We start from the raw sequence: 14,894 nt of genomic DNA on the forward strand, positions 1-14,894 counted from the left end.
AAAGCTCCCTATTTGCTCTGTCACTTAGGAGATGTAGCAACAATAGACACCTCCCATTAATGTCAGGAGATAGCTCTTTATATGATTTCACTTAGGAGATATAGCAACAATAGACACCTCTCATTAATGTCAGGAGATAGCTCCCTATATGACCTGTCACTTAGGAGATGTAGCAACAATAGACACCTCCCATTAATGTCAGGAGATTGCTCCTTATATGATGTCACTTAGGAGAAGTAGCAACAATAGACACCTCCCATTAATGTCAGGAGATAGCTCCTTATATGATCTGTCACTTAGGAGATGTAGCAACAATAGACACCTCCCATTAATGTCAGGATACAAAGCTCCCTATTTGCTCTGTCACTTAGGAGATGTAGCAACAATAGACACCTCCCATTAATTTCAGGAGATAGCTCCCTATATGATCTGTCACTTAGGAGATATAGCAACAATAGACACCTCCCATTAATGTCAGGAGATAGCTCCTTATATGATGTCACTTAGGAGAAGTAGCAACAATAGACACCTCCCATTAATGTCAGGAGATAGCTCCTTATATGATCTGTCACTTAGGAGATGTAGCAACAATAGACACCTCCCATTAATGTCAGAATACAAAGCTCCCTATTTGCTCTGTCACTTAGGAGATGTAGCAACAATAGACACCTCCCATTAATTTCAGGAGATAGCTCCTTATATGATCTGTCACTTAGGAGATGTAGCAACAATAGACACCTCCCATTAATGTCAGGATACAAAGCTCCCTATTTGCTCTGTCACTTAGGAGATGTAGCAACAATAGACATCTCCCATTAATTTCAGGAGATAGCTCCCTATATGATCTGTCACTTAGGAGATATAGCAACAATAGACACCTCCCATTAATGTCAGAAGATAGCTCCTTATATGATCTGTCACTTAGGAGATGTAGCAACAATAGACACCTCCCATTAATGTCAAGAGATAGCTCCCTATATTGCATAATCTGTCACTTAGGAGCTGTTGCAACAATAGACACCTCCCATTAATGTCAGGAGATAGCTCCCTATATGATCTATCACTTAGGAGATGTAGCAAAAAAAATCAGATTCTAGACATCATTTTGTAGAATTATGGCAAGAATCTGAGTGTTATGGACAAAACCTAATTTTATTATTTTTAGAAAGCTTGATAAATGTCCCTATTAACATCTGTTAGAACTATTAAACCTGCAGTAAATGTACACTAGAGATACCTCATAAACACTGCCATTGTCTGAGGGTTAACGCAATACTAAGGTCCACAGCAGATGGCTCCCATAGTTTGAGCAGTGCTACAGTACAACGCCCTATAGGATTCTATGGTGGGGATGCATTGTGCCCGAAGGCCTCACGCTCCACAAAGCGTACAGTATCTTCCCAGAGCTTGGCTAGAGAAGCCTGTGGGCTCTTTGCAACAAACCAGAGAGGGATCCTTGTTATAGGTCCCTTGCATGGGCCGATGTACGTGCATTCAACCATTGGGTCAGGAACCAGGAATTCAAGTAATTGCCGGAGCTGTACCAGCAAGATACGGATAATAGTGTACATGTCAGCAGGCTATCCCGGAGGCGAGTATGCAAATATGGTCCTTAACATACATTTTGTAAATTCAGTAATTAAAATCGTACATGTTGTAAATGCAATAATTAAAACATCTCACCCTTACCTGTATCTTCAATTGTTTGCTCCATTCTTTCACTGACTTGTGCAATCAAAGGGGAATCATACCCCATTTCCCCTGGTATAATGATGGCAGTGATTAATGATGGGTTTGGAGGGCAATATGGGTTCCAAGTACAGGTGAAGGAATGATGAAACCAGTAAAGGAACTGTACAGCTCATAGCCTTCTGTGGGACTCTTTCTATTGTGGAATAATGTTATATACATGCAGAGAATACACCAATAAATAGAAGTGTGGCTGCTTTCTCAGACGCTATATTGTCACCTAGAGATGAGTAAGTAACTCACAGCTGTCCTGCACCATACTCTGCCACGACTCACTACATGGTTGGCTCCAGCTCTGCCACAACCAAGCTGCAGAGGGGAGACTCATGAATGGTCTGTCATTCTCTAGATTACGTAGTCCACAAATGGGTTTTCACAAATAGTGTTGAAGCCAAAGCAGAACTGGGCTGTCCTATTACTGTACTTGCCATCTCAATACCGTACTACGAAGTCATTCAACTGTCTTCTAGGAATAGTCCAGAGTAACAGACTCCTCTCCTCTGCTAGATCAGGGGTAGCTTTCTAATTTTATATGTCAACAGTTATTTGGATTCTCACCATTATACCATATACAGACACTATATACAAAAGTATCAGTGGTTATAATAGAGGCTAAACAATGTCTGTGGCTTTCCTTGTCCTTCACCTTTTCTTAGGATACAGATTTCTCAGGATATAAATGTGCTTCAGATCTGTGTACTGTTTGATGCAGCAGAACTAACCAGCAGGGTTCACCCACTATAGACCCAGACCTCGCTTGGTATGCAGGCCATGCTTGATGAAAGCAAATGTAGTATGAGGGTAGGAGCAGTGCAGCACATACTGGCAGAGGGACTGACCTTGCAGGTGCCACTCACCACATCCTGTAATGCCAGGAGTTGCCTGTCCCTGCACTAGTTAATGTGTTTTTTTCTGATGTTGTAATTTAATATGAAGGTCTTGGAGGCTTTGGAATGTTGGAACCAGCTGGTCATCTAGACTTCTATCCAAATGGAGGAGAACACCAGCCTGCATGTGACCGAATGCATATTAAGCATGGAGACATTGATCATCTGATTTATGGTACAGACGTCAGTCACTGTATTGGTGGCTGGTGATCTCGCAGGTGACAAGGGTTCTGATTGGCTGTCTGCTCTACCTTTCAGGAATTGAGGATAAGGTGCTGTGTAACCATGGAAGGAGCCACCAGCTTTTCACACACAGTATTGTCAGTCCTGGTGGGTTTATCAGTTACCCAGGTTCTTCGTACAGCGCTTTTCAGGATGTAAGTGGTGATAACAACATTGGAAATTTCCGCAAACAGGAGTGATAAAATGATAAAAGAGCTGGTGTAATGCGCTATATTGTATGCTCTAGTCTGACATTTGTCCATGAGAGAATTCCTCATATAAATCATTATAAGGAATTACTGAATGGACTCACATTATTGCCTTATATGGTATGGGAGCTCCTATATACTCCCCAGTGTGGTGCCTGTATATACTGATTCCACATGGCTATAAACATCGCTGAACAGACTGTCACTTATGAAACAATTATTGGTAGAATCTATGATGTTAATAATGGAGGTGTCAGCTGTGAGCAATGGAGGTTAGTCCACAGGACTGACAACATAACCAGGGATTGGTTTATTAACCGGTAGAAAGCAGGTGCAGAATAACACTGGGTTAAGCAGCATACAGAAGGTACAGGATGTAATATCTCCAGGTGTTGCCAGGAACGTATGGTGTTAATGCTGATTGGTATTGTAACAAGAATCACATAGACCGGGTAAAATCCATCAATAGCTGTATTACTCACCACAGGCAGGTACACAGGATACGTCAGTTTCACAGGCAAGATGTTACACAGTCTTCCAAACAGCAATATAGTTCTTCAGTGGATTTGCAGGTCCAGGACCCCTAACACTATTCACTCCCGAAGCCTATAACCTGGGCGACTATCTCACCATCAGGATCAATTTCCCCAGTGTCTCTGCAGCTCTTAAACCAGCCTCACACAGGTGTCTGCAATCAGCTGCCTTTCCAGACTCTGATTAAGGAAACACCTTCACTATGGACAGAGGAGAACGCATGGATAACCACGTATGCGCAGTACCGCACTTTGCCAAGTGGGGGGCTGTGCGTCTGGTGGTCCATAGTCCTTACCAAAAACTTGGCTTCCTGATTGGCCCTAGCTATCCCCTCCATGGTATAACCAGACCTAATGGGCATTATTCCTGGCCACAGATAATACCTGCAAAGCAGTTTACCTCACTCATGTAGCAAATGGTCTCTCCATTCTCTGGGAGCTGAGCAGGTCTTTGATACGATTGTTTTGTCTGTCATGTGCCCAGGGGTGCTGAGAGGGGGGGGAGCGGGTACAAACTACCCGGGCCTGGGCTTCCTAAGGGGCCCGGCAGGTGCCCAGGTATGACGCCGCCTCCCCTCCCTCACAGCAGTCCAGCACACAGCGTGTGGGGGAGACTGCTCGTGCAGCAGCCACAGCAGTCTCCTATGCCTGTGGGGGGGAGCGATCACACTGATCACACTCCCCCTGGCTCTGCACTGGGCTGAGGGGGTCAGAGCGCCCCCCTCGCTTCGTGGCGGTGACATTTGTTTTTTTTCAAAGGGGGCATGGCCACGCCTCCCGCGATAGGCTGCGCCCCCTGTTACCCGGGCCCGCCGTGGCTCTTGGTGGGCCTGCATGTGCCTTGTCCTACAGGCTTTTGGATTCTAATTAAAGAAAAAAGAAAAAAATATGTGAGACTCGTGAGTGCACTCTCGGGTGATTAAGAAAAAGAGAGGGCTGGGCTCAATGAGCAATAATGCGCATCCTCTGTTCTAATTAATACAGAAGTAATAACTTCTAGATTACTACATGACCCAGCAGCTTTATCAGGAATTTTTATTAACACTTTTTCCTAACTTTATACATCACTTCTTATATTTTATCAATCTTGTTATGTAATTTTTAAATGTATAAATAAAAGTTTTTTTTTATTATGATGCTAAAAATACCCCATATCATGAGAGCTCAGCCCCTCTCCCTCTTTCTTATTCACCCGAGAGTGCACTCACGAGTCTCACATATTTTTTCTTTTCTCTGTAATTAGTATACATTACGTGAGCAGGGCAGCACCACTTCCTTTATTTCTTTCTATTGAAAATGACTAGATCAATGTAACTAGGAAGAGTTGACTAATTATTGCAGAAATAGAAAACCAATATTAAGGGTGACAGAGGTTAAGGATTAATTCACAAGGTTCACAGGCAACACAGACTCCTGCTCCTCCCCCCCCCCCTCTCCTTTTTGCTGTAGAACTACTGGTCTCAGCATGGTAGCACCTATTATCATGTTTAATATTAGGATGTGCAGCCCAGCCCCTCCCATTTCCTGTGTGTGTGTATTTAAGGTACATTCTGAAGGTGAGACCCCTTCTTTGGGCTAGCACTCTTCCTGCCTGCCCCAGGTGATTTTAACTGGTATGGGTCCTTGCATTGCAGTGCACACATCTAATGGGCTCTATGATAGGTAAGACCTAGATAAATTAATTAGTGTGTTAGTATTAGAGATGTTAGGGACCCACCTGTATAAGGTTCACCGTGACGTGGTAGGTGGGCAAACATCCTTGGCCAAACATGTACTAAGAAACCTTACATTTAAAACCATGTTAATTATTGCAGTCTATTATAGATATTTTGATCATTTGTATTCTTGGTGCTTATAGTGTGCACCTGCTCCTACCCCCCCCCCCTCTCCTTTTTGCTGTAGAACTACTGGTCTCAGCATGGTAGCACCTATTATCATGTTTAATATTAGGATGTGCAGCCCAGCCCCTCCCATTTCCTGTGTGTGTGTATTTAAGGTACATTCTGAAGGTGAGACCCCTTCTTTGGGCTAGCACTCTTCCTGCCTGCCCCAGGTGATTTTAACTGGTATGGGTCCTTGCATTGCAGTGCACACATCTAATGGGCTCTATGATAGGTAAGACCTAGATAAATTAATTAGTGTGTTAGTATTAGAGATGTTAGGGACCCACCTGTATAAGGTTCACCGTGACGTGGTAGGTGGGCAAACATCCTTGGCCAAACATGTACTAAGAAACCTTACATTTAAAACCATGTTAATTATTGCAGTCTATTATAGATATTTTGATCATTTGTATTCTTGGTGCTTATAGTGTGCACCTGCTCCTACCCCCCCCCCCCTCTCCTTTTTGCTGTAGAACTACTGGTCTCAGCATGGTAGCACCTATTATCATGTTTAATATTAGGATGTGCAGCCCAGCCCCTCCCAACACAGACTCCCACCTATTGTGTGAGCTGATGGAGAAGCAGACTGTAATGGTTTCCTCTCCCCATACACAATCTTCTGGTGTCAATGGAAAACAGGCCTAATACAACTACTTACAAATTCAGGGTTTTCATTTTTACATGGGATGATTGTTCCACAGCATATAACCTCCTGACTTATTTATAGAATAACAGCACTCTCTGCCTAGATCATAACCCCCCATCTTTTCTACTCGGCCCTGGACTTTTACCCGCCATGTATTTTACAAAGCTCTAGGATCACTAATTCATTCCTCCTGAAACATTCTTAGCACTTCGATCAAGGAAATTAGATACTTTATGGCTGTGTAGGTGTAATATAAAAATATTGATATTAGGACATTGGGAGCTAGTTACATAGGCTTGTGTGGCGGAATAGCTTATACTTGTCTCTTCTCCTCCTCCCCAGGGTGCTGGGTTCCCATGTACCAATGGAAGCTGTGCAATGATGGGATACTACGCAGAACTTTATCTCAGAGACCCAACTACCAGCCAGAAGTTTTACTTGAACACAGGAAATGCTGAGAACTTTCTGCGTAAGTTCTACATGAGGAAACCATGGGAGGGACAAACTGGTGGCGGGTGTCAGTGTGGACTACATCCATCTGACAAGTGTAGTGGTTTCCCTGAATGATGCAGACTGGGGATATAGTGTGTGTGTGTGTGTGTGTGTGTGTGTGTGTGTGTGGGGTGACAGCCTGTAGCTGTGAGCACACAAAGATACATCACTCTATACAAGACCATAGCGGTTATGAACCGATCAGTAGGTGTGAAGCCTTTAGTTGAGGGATAATCGGGGATAAACTGATACACAGAGGCTACATAATACAATGGGTGAGGGGGCACTGTACCTAACAGGGGGATGTTGATAAACCCATTCCCCTACCCTTGAGACCATTCAAGTTGCATGTCTGATCAAGTGTGGTACCCCTGGTTTAGGTATTAGAATCCTCTGCAATCAGACGTGGGCACCTACAAGGAACAGGTACAAGGTGTGATCAGAGAGGCAAAACCTAGTTGTGAGTTTGCCCCTGTTTCATAGACACAATGACAATGTATTCTCAGGTACAATGATATTTTATTGTATAGGTCAAGAAATTTGCTTTATACAAACAAATATTAGAATGTCATATTGCTGTAACCAATAGTGTCATACAGGAAAAGGGGAAGAAGATTGATTGCACAGGAAAACAGTTAATTCTAACGATCTAATTATAGATTTATTGGATACACGTATCTAGGTATATTTCAAAAACTGGAGGTGCATCCCAGGAGTAAATATTATCAAGGTTTAGAAGAGGAGAGAAAAAAAAGAAAAGACTCCTATCAGGGAACACTCCTGTACTGTATTGATGGCTACAAAATTAGTATTGGAGAAATAGGACAAACTGATTACATCTAAGTGAGATCATGATCATATGTGAAATTTACATTAATGTCTCAATTAGCAGACAGACCACCATATATTTACCCATCTAATATATCTGAAATAGATGTATTGATGTTGATATTAAAACTAAAGTTTATTAAATTCTTAAAATGAAACATAGACACTCGAAAGCAACTTATTATACAAAGACAGCATAGATAAATAAGAACATTAATAGTGTATGATACACTATATCTATTACCAGTGATCCACTATATCCAGGTCTATTTGACAGTACTGGAAGTATAGATATAAATATTTGCTAATGATATACACAATTGAAATCGACAATTCATCGAAATGCCACCCTAAATAGTACACATGCGATACTTCACTAATCACAGAAACCATGCATATGGTGCTGGGGGTATAGTTATAAATATATGGACAATTGGAATAGATAATTCATCAAAGTACCACCCTACCTAGTACACATATTAAGATGCAATATTTCAATGATCACAGGAAACATACATATGGTATGTCTAGTGAAAGTAGTCCCTCAATAATCCACCGGAACCAGTGAAAAAATAATACATAGGATGATCCCACCACAGCCTTCTAATGTGATATTAGTTAATAAAGGTGTAATGTACTGTTATCTAGGGTAGGATATTCTAAGGTTGAGTGGATCCACCTGTATATTTAGATATACAAATAACATATAAATATAAAAAACATGTATCACAATTGACATACAAATACAAAACTAAAGGCGAAATAATAAACAAATACATACAACATGCAAAAGGTATAATGATACCACAATATTAAAATGCTGAACACCACGGATACCACCTATATATATATATAATATGGAGGTTATTAGAGGCGTCCCTCTATTCCGATCTGGGAGAGTACATATGGTACTAAATATTTTCCTGATGTAGATACAGGTATAGAGTGGTGTGCTTATATGCCCAGGATCTGCTGTTGCTGGTCTTAGATATTAGAGGACAGGGAATGAGAGTCCCAGGAACTGGCACCAGAAATTAGAGAGCTGCTTCCGCTGTTACAGCCCAGTCTCACCTGTATCCCTGTTGCCGTACAGCAGCGCAGGAAATCCAGGCAGCTGGCTATAATGAGAGAGCAGGAAACAGTAGAAGGAAGAAAGTACCTGCCAATATTATCCCCCTTCTGTATGATCGTCCGTGGTGCAGGGGTCCAGAGTGCGCACTGTGGAGCCCACCAGCAGGCTGTCTGACACGTGTTTCGCAGGGGCTTTATCAAAGGAAGCTTCTCATTATAGCCAGCTGCCTGGATTCCCTGCGCTGCTGTACGGCAACAGGGATACAGGTTAGACTGGGCTGTAACAGCGGAAGCAGCTGTCTAATTTCTGGTGCCAGTTCCTGGGACTCTCATTCCCTGTCCTCTAATATCTAAGACCGGCAACAGCAGATCCTGGGCATATAAGCACACCACTCTATACCTGTATCTACATCAGGAAAATATTTAGTACCATATGTACTCTCCCAGATCGGAATAGAGGGATGCCTCTAATAACCTCCATATTATATATATATATAGGTGGTATCCATGGTGTTCAGCATTTTAATATTGTGGTATCATTATACCTTTTGCATGTTGTATGTATTTGTTTATTATTTCGCCTTTAGTTTTGTATTTGTATGTCAATTGTGATTAGGGGTGTGCACCGGCCACTTTTTGTGTTTTGGTTTTGGATCTGGATCTTTCTTCGTGTTTTGGATCTGGATTGGTTTTGCCAAAACCACCCTTCCGTGTTTTGGGTTCTGGGTTTTGTGTTTTGGATCTGTATTTTTTTGAAAAAAAGCTTAAAAACAGCTAAAATCACAGAATTTGTGTGTTTTTCTGCTCCTATGGTATTATTATTAACCTCAATAACCTTAATTTCCACTCATTTCCAGTCTATTCTGAACACCTCACACCTCACAATAGTGTTTTTATGTCCAAAAGGTTGCACCGAGGTAGCTGGATGACTATGCTAAGCGACACGAGTGGGCGGCACAAACACGTGGTCCATCTAGGAGTGACACTGCAGTGGCAGACAGGAAGGCAGTTTGAAAAACTAGGCCCCAAACTATACATAATGCAAAGAAAAAAAAGAGGTGCAAGATGGAATTGTCCTTGGGCCCTCCCACCCACCCTTATGTTGTATAAACAGGACATGCACACTTTAACAAACCAAACATTTCAGCGCCAGGGTCTGCCACACGACTGTGGCTGAAATGATTGGTTCGTTTGGGCCCCCACAAAACAAGCTGGCAATTAATCTGTCCCTGCACAAACTGGCTCTACGGAGGCAAGATGTCATCCTCATCCTCCTCATCCACCGATTCCTCACCCTCTTCAGTGTTGTGTACATCCTCATCCTCACAGAGTATTAATTCGTCCCCGCTGGAAACCACAACCACAGGTCCCTCTGTACGTTCTGGAGGCTGGTCTCCCTGGAAGAGTTGATAATTCATTTTATGAACATCATCTTCTCCACATTTTGTGGAAGCAACCTCCTACGCCTTTCGCTGACAAGGTTCCCGGCTGCACTAAACACTCTTTCGGAGTACACACTGGAGGGGGGGCAACTCAGGTAAAATAGAGCCAGTTTGTACAGGGACCTCCAAATTGCTTCTTTTTCCTGCCAGTACAGGTACGGACTGTCTGACATGCCTACTTGGATGCTGTCACCGATGTAATCCTTTAACAGACAGATGCACGCTTGTCGCTGCTGCTTTGAGGATGCAAGTGCGGCTACAGCCCACACAATTCACAAAGACAGAAAAAAGAAGAAGAATATTTTTATTGTTTGTGTAGCACACTTTGAGGGTGTCACCACCCTTTAACAGACAGACTCACGCTTGTCGCTGCTGCTTTGAGGATGCAGGTGGAATCTAGACGGGATTTGGAAACGGGGACACACTACCTCCATCAATTCTCTAGATCCCACTGCACTAATGGCGGATACCGGACGCACGTCTAACACCAACATAGCAGTCAAGGCCTCAGTTATACGTTTTGCTTCAGGATGACTGCTGTCGTACTTCATCCTCATCGCTAGGGACTGTTGGAGGGTCAATTGTTTAGTAAAAGTAGTGATGTTCCTACTTCCTCTCTGGGATGATGAACAACTCCCAGCAGCAGCAACAGCACTAGGAGGAAGTGGTTCTTGATCTTTCCCTATTTTATTTTTATCGGAGAAAGTTTGGTCCTCCATTTATGTTATATTGATATATACGTGCGGCTAAAGCACACACAAACACAGAAAATATTTTTTTATTTTTGCCGGAGAGTAGTGCACTTTGTGGGTTACACCACCCTTTAAGAAATGAGCCAGCCGGCTCTTTACTTATGGGACACAGGCGCACGCTTGGCGCTGCTCTTTTGTTGATGCACGTGCAGCCACAGTGCACACAATTCACAAACACAGAAAATATATATTTTTTTGGTTTGGACTGGAGTGTACTTTGGGGGTTACAGCACCCTTTAACGGTCAAGCCAGCCGGCCCTTTACTTATGACACAGGCGCACGCTTGGCACTACTTTGTTGATGCACGTGCGGCTACTGCGCACACAATTCACAAACACAGAAAATAATTATTTTTTTGGTTTGGACTGGAGTGTACTTTGGGGGTTACAGCACCCTTTAACGGTCAAGCCAGCCGGCCCTTTACTTATGACACAGGCGCACGCTTGGCACTACTTTGTTGATGCACGTGCGGCTACTGCGCACACAATTCACAAACACAGAAAATAATTATTTTTTTGGTTTGGACTGGAGTGTACTTTGGGGGTTACAGCACCCTTTAATGGTCAAGCCAGCCGGCCCTTTACTTATGACACAGGCGCACGCTTGGCACTACTTTGTTGATGCACGTGCGGCTACTGCGCACACAATTCACAAACACAGAAAATAATTTTTTTTTTGGTTTGGACTGGAGTGTACTTTGGGGGTTACAGCACCCTTTAACGGTCAAGCCAGCCGGCCCTTTACTTATGACACAGGCGCACGCTTGGCACTACTTTGTTGATGCACTTGCGGCTACTGTGCACACAATTCACAAACACAGAAAATATATTATTTTTTTAGCACTTGGGGGGAGCATCCCTGATGGACAGAGCACTCCCTGGACAACACTACAGCACCCCTTTAGACTGGGACACTGCACAGGACTTTGGAGTGGACACAGCCCCTATGGAGAACTGACTGCACAACACAGTCCAGCCAGTCCCTATGGACTTTGAAGTAGTGGACACAGCCCCTATTAACAACAGCAGCACAGCACAACACAGCCAGCCCCTATGGACTTTGAAGTAGTGGACACAGCCCCTATTAACAACAGCAGCACAGCACAACACAGCCAGCCCCTATGGACTTTGAAGTAGTGGACAACAGCAGCACTACACTACACTACACTACAGTACACTACACAGCCCAGCCAGCCCTAACTCCCACCCTCCCTCTTCACTGTCCACAGCCGAGTGAGAAAATGGCGCCGACGCGGGTACCTTATATAGGATCCAAAACCCGCAAGACTCGGAAGGCGGGATGATGACGTTTTGCCTCGATTTCAGATCCGAGTCAGGCGGGAAAAGTCGAGCCTGACTCGGATCGGACTCGGATCGGGGGGGCTCGGGGGGTTCGGATTTCAGAAATCCGAACCCGCTCACCCCTAATTGTGATACATGTTTTTTATATTTATATGTTTATTTGTATATCTAAATATACAGGTGGATCCACTCAACCTTAGAATATCCTACCCTAGATAACAGTACATTACACCTTTATTAACTAATATCACATTAGAAGGCTGTGGTGGGATCATCCTATGTATTATTTTTTCACTGGTTCCGGTGGATTATTGAGGGACTACTTTCACTAGACATACCATATGTATGTTTCCTGTGATCATTGAAATATTGCATCTTAATATGTGTACTAGGTAGGGTGGTACTTTGATGAATTATCTATTCCAATTGTCCATATATTTATAACTATACCCCCAGCACCATATGCATGGTTTCTGTGATTAGTGAAGTATCGCATGTGTACTATTTAGGGTGGCATTTCGATGAATTGTCGATTTCAATTGTGTATATCATTAGCAAATATTTATAACTATACTTCCAGTACTGTCAAATAGACCTGGATATAGTGGATCACTGGTAATAGATATAGTGTATCATACACTATTAATGTTCTTATTTATCTATGCTGTCTTTGTATAATAAGTTGCTTTCGAGTGTCTATGTTTCATTTTAAGAATTTAATACATTTTAGTTTTAATATCAACATCAATACATCTAATTCAGATATATTAAATGGGTAAATATATGGTGGTCTGTCTGCTAATTGAGACATTAATGTAAATTTCACATATGATCATGATCTCACTTATACCCCTTTTACACCGGAGCTAAAACCCGGGTTTTTGAAGGGTTAACCCGGGCAGCTCCCTGGTGTAAAAGGGGAGAGGGTTGGATCGCCGGGTCGAGTGACCCGGCAATCCAACCCAGGTAACTAGCAGGGTTTAACATGGGAACAGCGCACTCTGGGTCACGAAGACCTGGAGTGCGCTGCTAGCCAGCCGATTGGCCCGGCTTCAGTGGCGCTTGGAGATTACGTCATCTCCAAGCGTCCACTTTCACTCCGCAAAAGCCGGGTCTATGCAGACCCGACTGCGGTGTGAGCGGCGCTGACTCGGGAATATCCCGAGTCAGTGCCGGCAAAATTCCGGGTCTGATCCGGATAGGAACTTTGTTCCAACTCCGGGTCAGACCCAGAATTTAGGTGTAAAAGGGGTATTAGATGTAATCAGTTTGTCCTATTTCTCCAATACTAATTTTGTAGCCATCAATACAGCACAGGAGTGTGCCCTGATAGGAGTCTTTTCTTTTTTTTTTCTCCTCTTCTAAACCTTGCTTTAACTAATAGCACAGGATATGTGCTTGTATTAGATTGTACCAAAAAACACCCCTTATGTATCAATTTTATCTTTTTCTATTCAATACTGATTGGAGGCGATACCACGCACAACTATAGAAAATAAAGAGTCATCATATGCAGTGCACATAGTAATAGTATATATATATATACTAATACTATGTGCACTGCATATGGCAGCTAATTTCTATAGCTGTGCGTGGTAGCACCCCCTATCAATATTGAACAGAAAAAGATAAAATTGATTATTATGTCACGGTCTGATTGTTTTGTAGATCTGGCTCAGGCCCCCTGGGTCTAGCCGATGTGCATGTAAGACAAGGTGACTTGATCCAGCTCTGTCTCATGAGTGACAGCAGGAGGCTAGCAACCAATGCCAGTGTAGGAACCACAGACTTATGATATGCAAGGATACTAAACTGGAACCAAGGTGATTACCCCCTCGCTTAGTGACCGCAAGAGCCCAACTAGAACAGGGAAATGCTCCAGCACTAGAGAGACCCCGGGATCTAAGGATAGCACTGTACTGGCATATAGGAACTCAGGATAGCACTGTACTGGCATATAGGAACCCAGAAATCAGGAGTCTTATGTGTCTCCAACTTTCATGCTGGGAATAATTCTACGTTTTTTGTCAGCTTGAATTTTGTAATGTTTGGTAGACTTAAGCAGGGCCTCTCTCACGTGACACTAGTTATCCACAAAGTTTCGGACAAATTGTCCAGAGGCAGGAGCAGTTTCTGCTGGAAGAGGTGTGGTAGAACTCTAGGATGCAGCCCACAAACTGGAAACAATGGAGTAGAAGATGAAGGCTCATGATGATATTGGTTATGAGCAAATTGAGCCCACGATAGTAATTGGACCCAGTCATCCTGTGAAGAAGAATGAACCTTCGTAAAAAAGGCTGTAGATTCTGATTCATTCTCTCCGTTAGACTGTGGATGGTATGCAGATGAGAAATTGAGTTTGATTTGTAGACTTTGACATAATGAATGCCAGAATTTGGCCCCTCTATCTGACACGATATCCTCAGGACGTCCATGCAGTCTGAACATTTCCTTAACAAACAACTGTGCAAGAAATGTAGCAGTTGGAAAATCACGGAGTGGAATGAAATGTGACATTTTGGAAAATCTATCAATCACTACCCAAATAGTAGTGAAACCATCACAACTGGATAGGTAGAAGTTCCCCGGCTGAACCCAGTCTTGAACCTTTGTGTTGAGCACAGATGGCACATGTTGATATGAATTGCTGGACATCTTGCAGTAGTGAGGGCCACCAATAACGTCTGGAAATAAAAGCATAAGTTTTATGTACCCCAGCATGTCCAGCAAATTTTCGAGCAATGAGCCCACTGTAACAACTTTTTTCTCAAGTTCTCAGCCACTAAAGTTTTGCCTAAAGGAGGAGTGTCTTCTGGTTTACTGACTGCAATGCTCAGGGGTGAGAATGGGCTATGGTTGTGAAGACTCAGGAGTTCCTT

At 43.1% G+C, this 14,894-nt stretch overlaps 1 protein-coding gene across 1 annotated transcript in view; it reads left to right on the plus strand.

Annotated features, from left to right (window-relative positions):
- Positions 1–14,894, plus strand: part of LOC148430835 (pancreatic lipase-related protein 2-like) — a 114,230-nt gene that overhangs the window by 57,207 nt on the left and 42,129 nt on the right. Inside the window, exons 3-5 of the mRNA XM_088466429.1 lie at positions 2,686–2,811; positions 2,895–3,013; positions 6,472–6,598. Of these exons, the coding sequence (XP_088322555.1) occupies positions 2,686–2,811; positions 2,895–3,013; positions 6,472–6,598 (372 nt within the window). The remainder of the gene's footprint in view (positions 1–2,685; positions 2,812–2,894; positions 3,014–6,471; positions 6,599–14,894) is intronic.

The sequence above is a fragment of the Taudactylus pleione genome, unplaced genomic scaffold, assembly GCF_031769625.1.
Source record: "Taudactylus pleione unplaced genomic scaffold, aTauple2 ptg003137l, whole genome shotgun sequence".
Taxonomy (NCBI): Eukaryota; Metazoa; Chordata; class Amphibia; order Anura; family Myobatrachidae; genus Taudactylus; species Taudactylus pleione.